General features: G+C 40.8%; 1 protein-coding gene across 2 annotated transcripts in view; it reads left to right on the forward strand.

Moving 5' to 3' along the window:
* ACAN (aggrecan) overlaps nt 1-20,046 on the forward strand; it is a 92,307-nt gene that overhangs the window by 37,993 nt on the left and 34,268 nt on the right. For both annotated transcript variants that reach the window (XM_070762966.1, XM_070762968.1), the window contains exons 6-11: nt 3,620-3,913; nt 4,744-5,211; nt 7,270-7,444; nt 12,574-12,701; nt 15,921-16,214; nt 17,379-17,558. In XM_070762966.1, coding sequence (XP_070619067.1) covers nt 3,620-3,913; nt 4,744-5,211; nt 7,270-7,444; nt 12,574-12,701; nt 15,921-16,214; nt 17,379-17,558 — 1,539 coding nt within the window. The remainder of the gene's footprint in view (nt 1-3,619; nt 3,914-4,743; nt 5,212-7,269; nt 7,445-12,573; nt 12,702-15,920; nt 16,215-17,378; nt 17,559-20,046) is intronic.

Below are 20,046 nucleotides of genomic sequence, written 5' to 3' on the forward strand. Positions count from 1 at the left end.
ACAGTCTCAAAATGGGTGAGCAGTGTGGTCAGGCGGTAGGAAAGGCAAGTAGGATGCTTGGCTGCATAGTTAGAGGTATAACAAGCAGGAAGAGGGAGATTGTGATCCCCTTATATAGAGCGCTGGTGAGACCACATTTGGAGTACTGTGTTCAGTTCTGGAGACCTCACCTACAAAAAGATATTGACAAAATTGAACGGGTCCAAAGATGGGCTACAAGAATGGTGGAAGGTCTTAAGTATAAAACGTATCAGGAAAGACTTAATGAACTCAATCTGTATAGTCTGGAAGACAGAAGGAAAAGGGGGGACATGATCGAAACATTTAAATACTGTATGTTAAAGGGTTAAATAGGGTTCAGGAGGGAAGTGTTTTTAATAGGAAAGTGAACACAAGAACAAGGGGACACAATCTGAAGTTAGTTGGGGGAAAGATCAAAGGCAACATGAGAAAATATTATTTTACTGAAAGAGTAGTAGATCCTTGGAACAAACTTCCAGCAGACGTGGTTGGTAAATCCACAGTAACCGAATTTAAACATGCCTGGGATAAACATATATCCATTGTAGGATAAAATACAGGAAATAGTATAAGGGCAGACTAGATGGACCATGAGGTCTTTTTCTGCCGTCAGTCTTCTATGTTTCTATGTTTCTAGATAGATAGATAGATAGATAGATAGAAAGATAGATAGATAGATAGATAGATAGATAGATAGATAGAGATAGATAGATAGATAGATAGATAGATAGATAGATAGATAGATAGATAGACGGACACAGAGAGAGAGAGAGAGAGATAATTAGATAGATAGATAGATAGATAGATAGATAGATAGATAGATAGATAGATAGATAGATAGATAGATAGATAGATAGATAGATAGATAGATAGATAAAGTGTAAGGGGGAGGCTATTGGTATCAACGAGATATTATACTAGAATAACTGTACCGTCAGCACCAACCCTATTCTGAACATTTTCTAGATTTATCAAAACACTTGTTTTCTTACTTTTTAAAATCCTGTATGCAAGAATCTGAAAATAGCAGACTTGGTACCCTGCTTCTGATTTAATCCTCTCAGCAACCCATGGAGATAAATTATGCTGAGAGAAAAATTGGTCAAAATTGTGGGGGACGGATGGTGGGCTTTATAGTTTAATATTCTGGATTCATCTTTAGGACTGAATGAAAAAAGGTTGAATTTGCAGGTAGCAAACTTGGGGCGAGGGGAGCAATTTGCAGCAACTATTCCCAGGGAGACATAATTCTTCTATGATGTAGCATCTGAGTAGTTAATGAAAACGTATTATAAGTGAAAGAAGGAACAAGCTGAGGAAGGAAAGTCTTAAAGAGAAAAGGATAGAGGACACCTGTTATTCTTTTCAAATGAATCCAACAGGGAATAACCTCAATCGTTATCCACATTTTTCATTGTGGCCCTGACTGATAAAATCAGTGGGGTTGTTTTAAGATGATAAGGGCTGTCATTTTTTCATGGTCCAGTCCAGTTCTTAAGAAATCAAGAGTTCCTATTTATTTGTATATTTAGCTCATGGCAAATACATGGATTTATAGTAGTTCAAATGTAAATGTCCAGTCCACCCAGCCATTCAAGGATAGGGTGGTCTATGTTGAAAAAAAATCACACATTGGACCAAAGTAAGCTCCTTAGCGGTCGTTTGTTGTCCTTTGGACCTGACAAGGTCCAATTTGTTTATCCGTTGGCATATATTTAGAGAACCAGGAGTTCTGCAAAGATAGGGGCAAAATATAGAAGGATCTTGACAAACTTGAACAATGGGCGTTGTTGTGGTTAGCTCTGGGCAAAGCTCCTGCCCCAAGGAATGTGGAGATGGATGTGGGGGAGACATCCACATGCCGCAGGCCTGTTTTGCTTCCAGTAGAATCTGTCTCCTCTGACCAAGGAAGTGTGAGTGACAGGGAAGAGGGGAGTTTGTCAGACAGCCCAGGAGGAGATCAATCATCTGTATCATCCCTGGATTCTGAACAAGAATTAATGACACATCCACGCATGCGTAGACTGATGCATAGGAGACAACAACTGAAGGATTATTATAAGAGAAAATTAGACCACCTGTGGTTGGGTGGGGCTGCTGTAATTAGTGCTACAGATAAAAGTGCAGCCTGGTGTGTTAGCCTCATGGCAGTTTATCTGATTCATTGTTTTGTCAAGATCGTGGTTTTTTGCTGTTCAGGATTGTGTGTGTGGACTCTCTGGACTTTAGAATTGGATTCAATTTCCCAGTTATTGGGTGAGCAATTGGATTGCATTTAACCTGTGCCTTATGTGTACCAGAAAATCTCTTTGACATTTAAAAAGGGAGCTTTTTCTGTTTTTGTTTATAAAAACGTTTGGGTTTTCCTTTTATCATGTGGTGTGTGTCTTCCTGGATTAATTACTCTCTAATTATGGGCAGTTGAAACACCCCGGCAGAACAGGCGCTATCTAACAAAATGAAATTCAATGGTGAAAAAAGTAAAGTTCTACAATTAGGCAAGGAAAACAAAATGCACAGGTACAGTATTTGTGTTACATTGCTCAACAGTAGTAACTGTGAGAGGGATCTTGGAGTCCTAGTGGACAACCATTTAAATATGAATCAGCAATGTGCAGCAGCTGCCAAAAATGCCCACACAGTTCTAGGTTGGATAAACAGAGGGGTAGAATCAAGATCATGTGAAGTGTTAATACCACTTTATAAGGCCTCGTTAAAGCCACACTTGGAATACTGCATTCAGTTTTGGTCGTCACGATGCAAAAAGGATATTGAGACTCTAGAAAAAGTGCATAGAAGAGTGACAAAGATGATTAGGGGACTGGAGGCTAAAACATATGAAGAACGGTTGCAGGAACTGGGCATGGCTAGTTTAATGAAAAGAAGGACCAGGGGAGACTTGATAGCGGTCTTCCAATATCTCGGGGGTTGCCACAAATGTCTTCCAATATCTCAGGAGTTGCCACAAATAAGAGGGAGTCAACCTATTCTCCAAAGCACCTGAGGCTGAGGGTAGGACAAAAAAACAATGGGTGGAAACAAAACAAAGAGAGAAGCAACTTAGAACTAAGGAGAAATTTCCTGACACAATGGTTGATCAGTGGAACAACTTGCCTCCAGAACTTGTGAATGCCCCAACACTGGAAGATTTTAAGCAGATGTTGGATAACCATTTGTCTGAAGTAGTGTAGGGTTTCCTGCTTAAGCAGGGGGTTCAACTAGAAGACCTCCAAGGTCCTTTCCAACTCTGTTGTTGTTGTTGTTGTTGTTGTTGTTGTTATATTTCTTATTATATTTATTATACAGTCAGTAACCACTAATTCTTCAATGGCTCCTGATTGTTGCTAGTTTTTGGTTCATACTACCGAGGAGGCAAACTACCATCCCAGCCAAAAAGTTCCAATTTCTATTAGGTTCATTCTCAGAAATACGTTTTCTAATCCATTTTCAGCTCCAACATATTTTCCCTCCAAACTCTTCAGTCCCTGTATATAAGCAAAGATAATGGATAGAAAAGCCTTGTGAAGCTTGTCAGTTGGTGGAAGGGTCACCATTCAGCAGCTAATCGGTGGCAAATAATTGTGCATTGTGATTGCAGGCAAAGTCTTCTATGCCACCTCTCCTGCGAAGTTCACCTTCTCAGAAGCAGCAGAGAAATGCCATAGTCTTGGGGCGCGGCTGGCGACAACAGGAGAGCTATATCTGGCCTGGAAGGATGGGATGGACTTCTGCAGTGCTGGCTGGCTGGCAGACCGCAGTGTCCGGTATCCCATCAACAAGCCAAGTCCCATCTGCGGTGGCAACATGGTGGGCGTGCGTACGGTGTATCTTTACGTCAACCAGACAGGGTATCCTTACCCTCATTCCCGCTATGATGCTATTTGCTACACTGGTGAGTAGAAACAGAAAGAGGCATTACACTTTTTTCCCCCCATTCTGTCTCCATTTCGGCAGTTCTTTTTTTCCTATATTTCATGTTACCTTCTGCTCCACACCCTGTTTTATTTTTTAAAAAACCCACGGCTGTGCATTTCTCTTCCTGTCAAATATGCATGTGTGTGTCAACTTCCTTCTAAAATAAACAGCTTTATTTTCTTTCATCTACAAAACTATGTGCATCTCAAAACAGGAGTGTTAATTATGTATTTACGTATTTACGTATTTAATTAGTTAGTTAGTCAATCAGTCAGTCGGTTGGTCGGTCAGTCGATCGGTCAGTCAGTCCGTCAGTCAGTCAGTTAGTTAGTTAGTTAGTAAAGTTTATATGCCACCCAATTATAATGGACTATGGGCGGCTCACAATAATGACAAGAATTAAAAACAGTGTAAAAAGATTACAATATCAACAGTAGAAATATAAAGGAGAATAACAATCCTTAAAAACCATATATACTTTCAATTATTATGACTTATGTAACTTGTTGCTTGTATCTTTAAGATTTTTATTAACATTGATTGTTTCCTCATTGCTTTTTGACCCCTATGACAATCATTGTGTGGTACGTCATGATTCTTGACAAATGTATCTTTTCTTTTATGTACACTGAGAGCATCTGCACCAAAGACAAATTCCTTGTGTGTCCAATCACACTTGGCCAATAAAGAATTCTATTCTATTCTGCACACAATTGATAGTCCTGGAAACATCCCTAAAAACAGTTCCCTACTGTGATTTGCTTTACCAAAGCAAATAACTTGACAGTTATCTTCTTTGTGCTTTAGATGTTGACAACATCACAAAGGATTCTGTCGATGAAGAGGGCAGTGGCTTCACCATCCAGACCTTCACCGAGACAGATATTGAACTGGAGCTTCCACGCAACACTACTGAAGAAGAAGCTCGAGGAAGCATTGCAACCTTGGAACCTGTAGACTTTACTACCGCCACCTTGGAAGTGGATGAAGCCACCACAGAAGCTCCAGATCTCTTTCCAACAGCCTTCACTGATGAGACAGAGAACAGGACTGAGTCTGAGATCTGGGAGGACTTAGAAAATGGGACTATCTCAACCCTGGATGCCCTCTTCCCCACCGATGTCCCAGAAACGACATCGGAGGAATATAGTCCATGGTCTACAGCCACAACAGAATCGGAATCAGCCTCACCATTTACAGTAGAAGAGCAAATTGTGCCAGGGACAGCGGCTTCTGCTATTGATCAAGCCCCTCAGAAACCCACTTCTCCCACAGGTACCCAACCAAGGCTACCCTCTGTTTTTCATCTTTCTATTGTTGGAGGGTGAGGAGCAGAGGTGGGCTGCTGCCCAGATGTGGGGAGGAGTCGCAATGGGGTAGCGAAAATGGAGCCCCACCCCAGAGCCCCCAATTTGCACCAAAAGATATTGAAAGAAAATGCAGGGCGTCTTCTTTGGACAGCCTCTGCCTTCTTCCCGAAAGTATTTAAAAACCCCAAAGCTGATGATTCTGCTACAAACAAAAGTATCTAGGAAAAGTATAAGGAGATAAGATCTGGAATTCATCCTATGTGATCTGGGTTTCTGCCTCCCCTTCCTTTCCAAATGGCTATAATATTCTCTAGAACAGAGGTCTTCATAGCTGGCTGGAGAATTCCGGGAGTTGAAATTCACAAGTCTTAAAGTTGCGAAGGTTGGGGACCTCTGCTCTAGAAAAATAAAATGAATAATGCTTGAAACTTAATGTTTTGCCATAAACTTTGATTTTGCTTGGTAGTCTGCAGGAAGGAAGGTTAAAACTGTTATGTGTAATGGAGCATTTTGGGATGTTGACTTAGGCTGTGAAAGTAGCAAGGAACACTTTAGATTGTGGCCTTTGAGTAAGTGATTATTTTGTGAGTGGCCATTTTAATCATGAAGGCACCTTTATGACAATGCTCAAAATGTGCTTTCAAAATTCAAAGTGAGATGTTTCTGTCATTTCACTATTCTATAGCTGCTCACTTCTAGGATGTGGGTAAATTCGACGAGCTGTTTGCTTTGAGTCCATTGATATAGGTATTGTTTTGAGGTTCTTGGAAAATCCTTGGTCAAGTCACATGATTGTCAAGCCACTCCCACCTGTCAACATGGCCGGCAAGCCACTCCTACTCAGTCACATGACCAGCAAGCCACATCCACAAAGCCATCCCCACAGTGTGGTAGTAAAAATTTTGGTAGCCCTTCACTGGTGAGGAGTAAACTGTATTACCCTTGTGCAACAGAAAACGTGGAGGTGGAGGATATACAGCTAAATATTCCAGAGATGTGAGCAGTACTCCAAATAACCAGACCATATACACTAAATGTATAAATATTATTTACATTAGGCAAATATCATAGTCAGTAACAGTCTTAGTCATTCACAAATATAGAAATCAATATTCTCAATACATATAAAATTCAAGCCTCAATCAATACATATACAGACTAACATTATAACACATAGTTCTTACTACACATAGTAGTCCTTACAATAGTATAGTCATATAGACAAACCAGCATAGAATCAGAGAGATATCAGGGAGAGCTCTAGGCTCCGAGAAAGATAGATGCTGCTGGCTCCCTCTTATAGCTGATTGCAAAACCAGCTCTTAAAGCAGCAATGCACTAATTCCTTAACCATACATTGCTGGCTTAAGTTATATATTGGAAAACCCAACTAGTTATACATACAGTACTAACACCTATATGGTAAGGTGAAGCATCAAGCTGATTGATAGACAAAAAGAATAGAGAGAGACAAAATAAGCAAATTCGAAAACAATAAGCAAAAGCTTTGAAGTGATTAGTAGCATATTATTATTACTAAACTGCATGGCTTGGAATCAGGTTATCGGAAGGACAGTTTTTTCCCAATCACATCTACCTGACCTGGAATAAAATGCTACCGGTTCGGGCCGGTTCACCCAAACTGGTAGGAAAAAAATGCTTTAAAAGGTTTTTAAATAAAAGTTCTATTAGTTCTTACAATAGAATAGTCATATAGAGAAACCAGCATTGCACAGCTGATCTTCAGAACTTTTTTTAAAAAACTTTGTAAGCATTTTTTACAACCGGTTCTTCAGAACCTGAAGTTAAAAATGCTTTTAAAAGGTTTTTTAAAAAGCAAGAAATCCAAAAGTGTGCATTTGTTGCTGATTGTGCAGTGTGTATCTGGCACACAATACCTCCCAGCAAAATACAAGAATAACTCCCAGCAAAATATTTCATCTTGTTTCCTTAATGACCACCTGTTGTGTCCTATTTCTTTCTCAACCTACTTCCTCCTTGTGTTCTGCTGATTTCTCTGCAGGTGTTGTTTTTCATTACCGGCCATCCACCAACAGATACTCCTTGACTTTTGTTGAAGCTCAGCAAGCTTGCCTAAACAATCACGCTGTTATTGCTACTCCAGAACAACTACAGGCTGCCTATGAAGAAGGGTATGAGCAGTGTGATGCGGGCTGGCTGAACGACCAAACGGTCAGGTAAGGCTTCGGGCAGATGGCAAAGAAAGGAAAGGACCACACAAAAGGTTTTTTTTTCTCTCGGCAGATCAGATTTTTCCCAGGGGTGGTCATGCAGGGGGTTTGCAGGGGTTCAGGAGAACCTCTAGCTAAGATTCTGTGCAGTTTGGAGTAGCAGCCTATATAGTTTATATATGGTATGTGGTGCGTATGTTTTTTAAATTATGGGTTTTTAGTTTTTTAAATATTAGATTTGTATTGTACATTGTTTTCTACTATTGCTGTGAGCCACCCCAAGTCTACGGAGAGGGGCGACATACAAATTTAATTAATAATAATAATAATAATAATAATAATAATAATAATAATAGCAAAGAGTCAGCATTGATGGAGGTCAACAATAGGAAGCTTCTCAAGGTGACGCAAACTAAGGACCAGTAGAGAAAAACTGTAACTCAATGTCGTATGGTCAGTTGGCGGAACAAAGCATTGCATGGCCAGTTCTTGGAGAAGATTGAAGGCAAAGTGGATAAAGAAAAGACCTGGTCATGGCTTACAAGTGGAACACACAAAAAGGAGACAGAAGGATTAATACTGGCGGCACAAGAACAGGCCATTAGAACAAATGCTATCAAAGCCAGAATTGAAAAATCAACAGACGATCCAAAGTACAGACTCTGTAAAGAAACAGATGAAACAATTGATCACATACTCAGCTGCTGCAAAAAGATCACACAGACTGACTACAAGCATAGACATGATGCTGTGGCACAGATGATCCACTGGAACTTGTGCTGGAACTACCATTTACGAGTGGCAAAGAACTGGTGGGATCATAAGCCCGAAAATGTGGTTGAAAATGAGCAAGCAAAACTACGGTGGGACTTCCGACTTCCGACTGACCGAATTCTGAAGCATAACACACCAGACATCCTGATTGTGGAGAAAAAGAAAGTATGGATCATCAACATCGCAATCCCAGGGGACAGCAGAATTGAGGAGAAGCAGCTAGAGAAATTAGTAAAATACAAAGATCTAAAAATCGAGCTGCAACCACTCTGGCATAAGCCAGTGAAAGTGCTCCCAGTGGTACTTGGCACGCTGGGCGCAGTGCCAAAGGATCTCAGCGGACATTTGAAAACCATCGGAATTGACAAAATCTCCATCTGTCAATTGCGAAAGGCCACTTTACTGGGATCGGCAAACATAATTTGCCACTACATCACACAATCCTAGGTGTTTGGCAAGCGCCCGACTGATGGTGAAATATGAAATCCAGCATAGTGATCTCGTTTGCTGTGTTGTATTGACAATAATAATAATAATAACCCCCAAATCCCGTTCCCTGGGTGGCCTGCCTATAAGGAGTCCCCATGTGGCCTATTTGGGATGCCAGGTAAATGCAGGACCTGGGGAGGACCAAAAACAGGCCTACTGGAAGTTTGGGATGGCCTTCAGAGAGCCTCCAGAGCAGTGATGGCAAACCTTTTTCCCCTCGGGTGCTAAAAGGGTGTGTGCACATACTATCACACCCGCGCAAGTGTCCACACTCATAATTCAATGCCTGGGGTGGGCAAAAATTGCCTCCCCTGTGCCCCTGGAGGTCCTATGGAGGCCAAAAACAGCCCATTTCCCAACCTCTGGTAGGCACAGTAGGCTCATTTTTCACCCTCCCTAGACTCCAGAGGCTTCCTCATCCCCTCGAGAGGCCCTCTGGAAGCCAAAAACATCCTCCCAGAGCCTCTGTGTGAGCCAAAACCCAGTGGCCAATGTGTACGTGGATGCTGGAGCTGAGCTAGTACAACAGCTCATGTGCCGGCAGATATGGTTCTGCATGCCACCTGTGGCACCCATGCCATAGAACAGTGTTTCCCAACCTTGGCAACTTGAAGATATTTGGACTTCAACTCCCAGAATTCCCCAGTCAGAGAATGCTGGCTGGGCAATTCTGCGAGTTGAAGTCCAGATATCTTCAAGTTGCCAAGGTTGGGAAACACTGTCATAGAAGACTGAAACATAGAAGACTGACAGAAGAAAAAGACCTCATGGTTAGTGATGGGCAAACCAAAACCGCACAATTTGGGTCCATACCAAATTTTGCGGTGTTCGGTATGCAAAGTTCGGGGTCGCGTTCGGTGTTCAGAGCTTTGACGTCACCGGCAGGTTGCTAAGGACGCAAGGTGATCACTTCCTGGATTCCATGGAATCCAGGAAGTGATCACCTTGGTGTCCTTGGCAACCTGCCGGTGACGTCAAGGCTCCGCCCCGGAATCTCTTCGTGGGAGGGATTCCCCAGCTCCTTCAAAGGGTGGTCCTTTCACGTAAAAATAAACATGTTTATTTTTACATGAAAGGAGCGCCCTTTGCTTGCAGCGCCGCTGCGGCGTCCTTTTTTCCACTCCATCTAGCAACCCAATACTGCAAGGACCCCTCAAAGACAGAGTTGGCCTTCTCCGGGTGCCATCGACTAAACAATGTCATCTGGCGGGCCCCAGGGAAAGAGCCTTCTCTGTGGCTCCCTGGCCCTCTGGAACCAACGCCCCCCCAGAGATCAGAACTGCCCCCACCCTCCTTGCCTTTCGTAAATTGCTCAAGACCCACCTATATCACCAGGCATTGAGACATCTCCCCCGGGCTTATATAGTTTATGCATGGTATGTTTGTGTTGTATGATTTTTAAATGAGGGGTTTTAGATAATTCTTAATATAAGATTTGTTACATTGGATACTGTTATTATTATTGTTGTGAGCTGCCCCGAGTCTTCGGAGAGGGGCAGCATACAAATCTAATAAATTATCATTATCATTATCATTATCATTATCATTATCATTATCATTATCATTATCATTATCATTATCATTATCATTATCATTATCATTATCATTATCATTATCATTATCATTATCATTATCATTATTCTAAAGCCTAAGCCAAAGCCCTGAAGTACCAGTATGGGACACTGTCCAGCTTAGCGTTATCAACCCACCCATTTCTTTCTCTCCAGAAAAATATTTACCCCAAACTTGTCAGTTCACAGGAGAGTTTCAAATTCTTCAAAATGCAGTGAAGAAGCTGCCAATGACGTAGTTTGCCAACCTGAAAAGCGTTGTTCTGTCTCAAACATTTTCTTAACTAAGTATATTTTCTCTCCCGCGCAATTTTGGAAGGCTGCTTCTCTTTATTTTTATCTGTTTTCACAATTGATTTAAAGATAAAACGAAAGAGAAATCAGTAATGATGACAACAGCACACATAGAGGAATACGACACTTGAAACAATGCAGAATAATAGGTTGGGAGAATTTATAAACTTGAATCTCAACGCGGGTTTTGAAATCATGCAAAGTTGTTGTCACATTCTTTTTAATTCTGTTCAACAAAGAGATTGTTAATGTAATGGTATGCCAGCTGAGGAACTTATTTTATTTGTTTGTTTGTTTGTTTGTTTGTTTGTTTAGTTAGTTAGTTAGTTAGTTAGTTAGTTAGTTAGTTAGTTAGTTAGTTAGTTAGTTAGTTAGTTAGTTAGTTAGTTAGTTAGTTAGTTAGTCAAACCATTATAGGGTGATAATTTGTACAAATAAAACATCCCGGCCCTATCTGGACCGGGAGTCACTGCTCACAGTCACTCATGCCCTCATCACCTCGAGGTTCGACTACTGTAATGCTCTCTACATGGGGCTGCCTTGGAAAAGTGTTCGGAAACTTCAGATTGTGCAGAATGCAGCTGCGAGAGCAGTCGTGGGCTTACCTAGGTATGCCCATGTTTCACCAACACTCCGCAGTCTGCATTGGTTGCCGATCAATTTCTGGTCACAATTCAAAGTGTTGGTTATGACCTTTAAAGCCCTTCATGGCACCGGACCAGAATATCTCCGAGACCGCCTTCTGCCGCACGAATCCCAGCGACCGATTAGGTCCCACAGAGTGGGCCTTCTCCGGGTCCTGTCAACTAAACAATGTCGGTTGGCGGGCTCCAGGGGAAGAGCCTTCTCTGTGGCGGCCCCGACTCTCTGGAACCAACTCCCCCCAGAGATTAGAAATGCCCCTACTCTCCCTGCCTTTCGTAAACTCCTTAAAACCCACCTTTGTCGTCAGGCACGGGGGAACTGAATCACCTCCCCCGGGCATGTACAATTTATGCATGGTATGTTTGTGTGTATGTTTGTTTAGTTAATGGGTTTTTTTTAATATTTTAAATTATATTTAGATTTGTCATGAATTGTTGTATCTTGCTGTGAGCCGCCCCGAGTCTGCGGAGAGGGGCGGCATACAAATCTAAATAATAAATAAAATAAATAAATAAATTAGATAAGTAATGATAAAAAGTAACAAAAGAAGACAATAAGACAGGGACGGTAGGCACAGTGGTGTGCTTATGCACACCCCTTGCAGACTTCTTAGAAAGGAGGATAGGTCAATTGTAGATAGTGTAAAGTTAAAGGTTTTGGGGTTAGGAGTAGAAACCACAGAACTGAAAACTGTGGGTGGACTGTGAAGTATTTTCAAAGGCTGTCAGGAAACTACAACTTTTAGTGTTTTATCTGGTAGGGGAGCTGCTTAGAATAGATAGAATAGAGCTGTTTATTGGTCAAGTGTGATTGGACACACAAGGAATTTGTCTTGGGTGCAGATGCTCTCAGTGTACAGAAAAGAAAAGAGACATTTGTCAAGAATCACGATGTACAGCACTTAATGATTGTCATAGGCTACAAATAAGCAATTAGAAAACAATCAATATTAATATAAATCGTAAGTATACAAGCAACAAGTTACGATCCTACAGTCATAAGTGGGAGGAGATGGGTGATAGGAACAATGAGAAGAATAATAGTAATAGTAATGCAGCCTTAGTGAATAGTTTGACAGTGGTGAGTGAACTATTTGTTTAGCAGAGTGATGGTAAGTGAAAACCACCCTTGATTAAGTAAATGATGAAGTGATCATAAAATCTATTGAGTTCATGAAATATAAATCTTTGAAATAGTTTTAGCATTTACTTTGGGAATGAATGCAGCTCCAAACACATTCCCAGAAATCTAAGTGCAATCCTGATACTGAAAACAATTACATGATCCGAGCCACCTCAAATATTTCTCAACTATTAGTGAACAATTCTGAGACCTTTGATGAAATTCATTCCTGTCGTCCAGGTATCCCATCGTCGTTCCACGCAGCAAATGTTCGGGAAACAAAGAGCACTTACCTGGAGTGCGGTCGTATGGTATGCGCCCAGCATCAGAAAAGTTTGATGTCTATTGTTATATTGAAAGACTGAAAGGTATGCTTACATTTATGGGACCTTCTGGAGAAGTGCTTCATTCACATCAGATGTAGTCATGGAAATAGGGCTGGACAACATTTTGGTTTCAATTTCGAAAGATTTTATTTATTTTATTTATTTATTTTGTCCAATACACAATGAGGGTTTTAGTGGGTATATATATATACACACACATAGTAAAATACATTATGAAGGTTATAGAGGAGATACTCATAGGAAAATATATCTAAGAAAGAATAGAAAGGAAGATATAGTAATAGAACATATCAATGAAAGAATAGAAGAAGAGATATAGGAATAGAAGAAAGGTATAGGAGATATAGGAGAGCAATAGGACAGGGGATAGAAGGCACTCTAGTGCACTTGTACTCGCCCCTTACTGACCTCTTAGGAATCTGGATAGGTCAACCATAGATAATCTAAGGGTAAAGTGTTGGGGGTTTGGGTATGAAGGGTAGCAGTCTACAACAGGGGTCTCCAAACATGGCAACTTCAAGACTTGTGGACTTCAACTCCCAGAATTCTCCAGCCAGCTCCAGCTGGCTGGAGAATTCTGGGTGTTGAAGTCCACAAGTCTTAAAGTTGCCAAGTTTGAAGACTTCTGGTCTACATCATCTTAAAGTGTTGATGGATGAAGTGGATGGATTATCTGATGGATTATCAGAGTTGGAAGAGATCTTGTGGATCATCTAATCTAACCTCTCTGCCCAAGCAGGAGACCCTACAACTGAGATGGTGAATCTATGGCATGTGTGCCACAGGTGGCATGCAGAACCATATTGGAAGGAATATGAGGCATTGCTCTATATCAGCTCCAGTGCATATGTGCATACTAGCCAGCTGATTTTTGGCCTTAGAGAAAGCTGTTTTGCTCTCTGGAAGCTCCCGAGAAGCTTCCCCAAGTTCCAGAATGCAAATAACTGTCCAAAGGGCAAACCAGAAGTTTGGATAAATGGACTTCTGGTTTGCCCATTGTACTGTTTCTTGCATCCCAGGTCACCAGAAGGCAAAAAACAGCACAACGGGCCAACCAGAAGTCCATTTTTCTGCAAAAAAAAATATGCAAAAAGTATGTTGAGACTCTAGAAAAAGTACAGAGAAGAGCAACAAAGAGGATTTGGGGACTGAAGGCTAAAACATATGAGGAACCATTGCAGAAACTGGGCATGGCTAGTTTAATGACAAGAAGGAGCAGGGGAGTCATGATATCAGTGTTCTAATATCTTAAGGGTTGCCACAAAGAAGAAGGAGTCAACCTATTCTCTAAAGCACCTGAGGGCAGAACAAGAAGCAATGGGTGGAAACTAAATTAGGAGAGAAGAAACATAAACTAAGGAGAAATTTCCTGACAGTTAGAACAATTAACCCGTGGAACAGCTTGCCTCCAGAAGTTGTGAATGCCAATGCTGGAAGTTTTAAAGCAGATGTTGGATAACCAGCTGTCTGAAGTAGTATAGAGTTTCCTGCCTAAGCAGGGGGTTGGACTAGAAGATCTCCAAGGTCCCTTCCACCTCATTGCTGTTGTTGCTTCAGTGAGGCCTGTGTGCATGCACAGGGAATGGGTGTGGACATGTGTGCACATGATAGCATGCGCCCACACATCCTTTTGGCCTGTGAACTGAAAAAGGTTCACCATCACTGCTCTACACCATATCTGATAGATGGCAGCCCAATCTCTTCTTGAAAGCTTCCAGTGATGAAGCTCCCAGCTCTATAGGTGTGAGACACAGACTTTTTAGGAGAGTAGGGCTATGATTTGAAGAAAGGTTCGTGAAGCTGGTTTCATAGCAGAGATATATTTATTTACAGGAAAAGCAATGTAGAGATAGACACAGACTAGACCCTAGCTAACTACAGCCCACTAGGAAGAAAGTCAAAGCTTTGTTATAAATGTGTCCCAGAAGACAGACAGAACTAAGTGACCTCAGATTAGCAATCACTTAGACCCGTATTTCTGAACCTGGGCAACTTTAAGACATGTGAACTTTCAACTCCCAGAATTCTCCAACCAGAATTCTAAGAGTTGAAATCCACATATTTTAAAAGTTGGTAATGTTGAGAAATGCTAAGATAAAGAGCAAGCAAAAGGTGAGGTAAAGAGGACCTATCGTTATCAGTAGGTCAGGAAGTGTTGATGAATCAATGCACTGAATTCAGCCCTCCCACAACACCAGCTGCATTCATTTATGGGATTTGTCAGCTGCTTGGAAGTGTTATGGATAAGGGCTGATGTCAACTTACAAAGCTTTCAAGTTGCCATCAGCAGGAAGGGGGAGAACTGTATTAATTGAAACTACATTCCACAAATGCTTCTTTTACTGATTGTGTCCTAGGATACCGAAGTCAGCAGGAGGGGTGTGGGGTTCACAGCCCACCAATGTGCTTCATTGGAGAATGTGATTTATGACATGTCCAATGAGAAGGGGGGGAAACAGGGTCATGAGGGCACGTAACCTACATGAGTTCAGTTCTGACTGCATCGGAGTATTGCCAAAATGTCGCTCCTAATAATTCACTATATTTATTTTGGAGTTTGGCTCGTGGCTCATGAATTAATTAGGGCACCTTTTGGATACATCACAGCCAGATCTATGCTCTATAGCAGTGATGGCGAATCTATGCCACGCAGAGCCATATCTGCTGGCACGCTAGCCGTTGCCCTAGCTCAGCTCCAACGTGCATGTGTGTGCTGACCAGCTAGTTTTTTGCTCACACAGAGCCTCCTTGGGGGGGGGGGGGGGCATTTTTACCCTACTTCGGCTCCAGGGAAGTCTTTGGAGCAGAGGTCTTCAAACTTGGCAACTTTAAGACTCGTGGACTTCAACTCCCAGAATTCTCCAGCCAGCATAGCTGACTGGAGAATTCTGGGAGTTGAAGTCCATGAGTCTTAAAGTTGCCAAGTTTGAGGACCCCTGCTTTGAAGCCTAGGGAGGGAGAAACACAAGCCTACTGGGCCCACCAGAAATAGGGAAACAGGCCACTTCCAGGCTCCAGAAGGCCTCTGGGGGGGGGAGCTGATTTTGCCCTTCCCCAGGCATTGAGTTATGAGTGTGGGCACTCGCACATGCACAATAATGTACCCACCCACACTTTCAGCACCCGAGAAAAAAAAGGTTTGCCATCACTGCTCTATAGAATTTGGGGAAACGTTGAATCCCAAGTACTGTGTAGCTCTAATGAAAGTGGATCTCACCACCTTCCATTCATTACCTGTAGGTGAGGTCTTCTTTGCAACTCAAACAGCACAATTCACTTTCTCGGAAGCCCAACGATACTGTGAGAGTCAAAATGCGACCATTGCTTCCACTGGACAACTATACGCTGCCTGGAGACTGGGCCAGGATAACTGTCAGGCAGGCTGGTTGGCTGATGGAAGCCTCCGATATCCCATTGTCCACCCCCGCCCTACCTGCGGTGGAGAGAAGCCCGGTGTGAGAACGATTTACTTGTACCCCAATCAGACAGGATTCCCACACCCGGAATCGAAGCATCACGTCTTTTGCTTCAAAGGTAAGGAACTGATCATCTTTCTAGAACTAGGGGACCAATCTTTTCCATCCAGAATTCAACCTTCATTCCTTTATATCAGGAATCTCCAAACCTGGCAACTTTAAGCCTTGTGGATTTCGACTCCCACAATTCCTCAACCATCATGGAGTTTGGAAACCACTGCTTTACATTATAAAACATAGAATCATAGGGTTAGATGGGATCTAGAAGTTCTTCTCATCCAACCTATTGTTATTGTAATTGTTGTTATTGTAATTATTATTAATTAGACTTCTATGCTGCCCTTCTCCAAGTGATTCAGGACAGTGTACAACATAGTAAATACAAACAATATGTGTAAAAATCTAATTATTTTAAAAGAAATATACAAAGTTAGCAAAATTCTAAAAAAAAAAACAAATAAAAAAACAAATAAAAAAAACAAACAAATATGCACAATCATCCACATTCATCCAATTCAATAACACAACATTGGCTGTAGACAATCTCATCGTTCCTGGCCCCTATGCCCGCCAGCAGAGTAGATCTTCAGATGTTTACAAAAAACCAGGAGGGAGGAGGTGGTACATATCTCCGGAGGAAATTCGTTCCAGAGGACTGGGGCCACCAGAAAGAAGGCTCTTCCCCTAAGCCCTGCCAGATGACATTGTCTGGCCAACGGGACCTGGAGAAGGCCAACTCTGTGGGACCTAACCAGCCGCTGGGATGCATGAGGCAGAAGACGGTCCCATAGGTAGTCTGGTCCTAAGCCAATTTCTTGAGCAAGAGACCCAAATCTCCAAACTTGGCAACTCCCAAGACTCCCAGACCCAAATACCAAGAATTCTCCAATCAGCCAGAATTTATTACAGTTATTCCTTGACTTACAACAGTTTGTTTGGTGATCAAAGTTACAACACCATCATGAAGAATTCATTCTACATCTACCACAAACTTCCCCAATTCATCGGTAAAATCTATTTACCTTCCCTAACCCTGCGCAGAGGGTTAAAAGCAAGAAAATGGCACCATCCAGGTGGGTGGGCGGAGCCTCATGCTGCCACTGCTATTGGTTCTCTGAACCACTGGCAGCCGCTGGTACTGGTATACCTGAACCACAGTGTAGCGGTAGGATTTCACCACTGCCCTGTTTGACTATTCTGAATAATGATTTATTTCTTTCAGCAATACCATCTTTGTATGGGGATATAGAAGAAGACTTAATTGCAGTCCAGACAATCCCTGGTGTAGAAGAAGTTCCTTCTGGCGAAGAAACAACTGTGGAAATGGAGTTTGCCACTGATTCTGACAATCAAACTGAGTGGGGGACAGAAGTATTTCCAACTGATACATCACTGTTATCTGGTAAGCAGGTTCCCTTGGTTCAACTTCAGAATAAATTGTTGTACATGCATATTTTCTGAGAGTATAGGAAACTGTGAATATATATTTCACAATAAGAACACGGTAAAACCTCATCTTAATTGTTGTATATTTAAAGCGATTGGCAGCGCAACACTAGTAGACTCAAAATGAATTACCATTCAACCGGTTTCAAATTTAATGAATGAAATCTAGATCCAGACTAATTCTCCCAATTCCCTCAAAATGGAGAGAGTTCAGATAATCCCAAAAAATGATTGTTGTCCCTATGTTACAAAAAATATTTGCATTGTTTGCACATATCCACTACCTTTGTCATGAATGTTATAACTTTATTCACTTGTAACTACATGACACACATTTATGCTATGTAACTCTAGATTGAGAGTTTAATGTGTGATGTGACCCCGTTCTAGGCTCTTTTGGCACCAGTTTTATATTTAAATTAAATGGCGAACCACTTTAGGAAAATGCTTCCCAAGAAAACTGCAGAGATTTGTCTAGGCAGACTTTGAAAATTCAATAGAATTGAACAAAAATTCCTCATTATAATCCATTAATATCTATAGATTTCTGAAACCAACCAGGTTATTTGCCTAAAAATCTCTCTATGCTATGTTGATGCAAATTGGCAAACAAACCAATAAACCACGGAGGATGGTTAACGAAATATATACAGCAATATTGGCCTCCTTTCAGGTTATCAGATCAATAACAGAAATCCCCCAAATGTTGATATAAACTTTAGCAGAGAAAGAAAAGCTATATCTGCATCAAGTAATGGGCATTAACGCTACTGCCAAAAAAATTAAGCTCTTGGAAATCTATTTCACAAAAATAATAAGAACTTGGTTTAAAATACTTATTTGCAGAGTTGGAGAAATAATAAAACAGATGTTTCCGGAAGGGAAAAGTAAACCTTTTTTAGTTAGGAAGAATTGCCGCTATCAAAATGAATATTGTACTAAGACTTAACTTGCTTTTCTGTATGATTCCATTGCATATTGAAAAGATATTAGGCAACTGGCATACATGATTAATGAATTGCCTATGCTTCAATAAAAGATCAAGGATTAAATTCAAGATGTTACAGGATTCAAAAGAGTGAGACAGATTAAAGAATGTGAGGAAATATCGTAGATATTTCTGGTCCAATACAAATAGAAACAAACTGCAGAATACATTATGCAGTAATAAGTAATATATTAAATGTCTGGGATAAAACAAGAAAATAATAAGTCCTGGTTGTTCCCCTGTTGTTTTGTTATTAACTGTTTATTTTTATGACAAGCAAAACACTGAAATTCATTGAGTGGAGAGAGAACAATCTGTTTAGATTGCAATATTTGATTGCTAACAAGACAAAAATAAAATCTTTTGAGACTCTACACAATGGTCTAGTACACTTCACTGAGTATCTTCATTAAAAAAGAGTGCAAAAATAACTGCAGAAACAAAGGGGGAAACATAGAGACTCCACTGAATGTTAAGCATTTTATAATGTATCACTCAGAATATCCGCGTGGCCTAATTTATAAACCTTATTTATCAACTGGTGAAGTCTGATTCAGAAACAAGTGGAAGATTATACTGTAGAATTAAAAGGATGCATAAGTTATAGATGTGGTAACAAATGTACAACAATGAAAACTTTGATGGAAGAATGTGAAATTTACTCTGAATATTATATTATTTAGAGAAAAATTATAAATTTCACTCTTGGTATAGAACTCCAGTTTTGATTAAGAGAAATCTTTTCCTTAAGATGTGTATGCATCCTTTCTCTGTAGACCTCTTTCTATATGCCAATACTGTATATATTTCATCAATCCTGGGTGATATGTCATTGTATTACCATATAAGGTAATGTAGAATGTAAAGCATGTTAATGCTGAGTCATAGGGTGTGAACTGCAACCTGATTGGGCCAGAGCATTATAAGATGCAAATCAACTTCACCATTCTTTCTATCTGCTGTTTGCTGTAGATGGTGGTGGTTGTTAGTTGGCTGGCTGGAGCACTTTGAGCATGAATTAGATATTGAGTAGAGTAGTAATAGTGATCCAAAGAAACCTGGATTGATTTAGTGTGTACTAGAAACCTGGATTGGTTGAGTATCTACTTGTAACCTGGATTGGTTGTGTATCTACTAGTAAGTAAGCTGAATATAGCTAATGTAAAGTTCCTGTAAACAGAAGTGGAATATATACTGCTCAAAAAAAATAAAGGGAACACTTAAACAGCACAGTATAACTCCAAGTAAATCAAACGTCTGTGAAATCAAACTGTCCACTTAGGAAGCAACACTGATTGACAATCAATTTCACAAGCTGTTGTGCACATTCAACTTTGTACAGAACAAAGTATTCAATGAGAACATTTCATTCATTCGGATCTAGGATGTGTTGCCTTTATTTTTTTGAGCAGTGTATTTTTCACTGAAGTCACTAATGTTTTCTACAAACGTCTTC

This window comes from Erythrolamprus reginae, chromosome 10 (assembly GCF_031021105.1).
Source record: "Erythrolamprus reginae isolate rEryReg1 chromosome 10, rEryReg1.hap1, whole genome shotgun sequence".
Classification (NCBI taxonomy): Eukaryota; Metazoa; Chordata; class Lepidosauria; order Squamata; family Dipsadidae; genus Erythrolamprus; species Erythrolamprus reginae.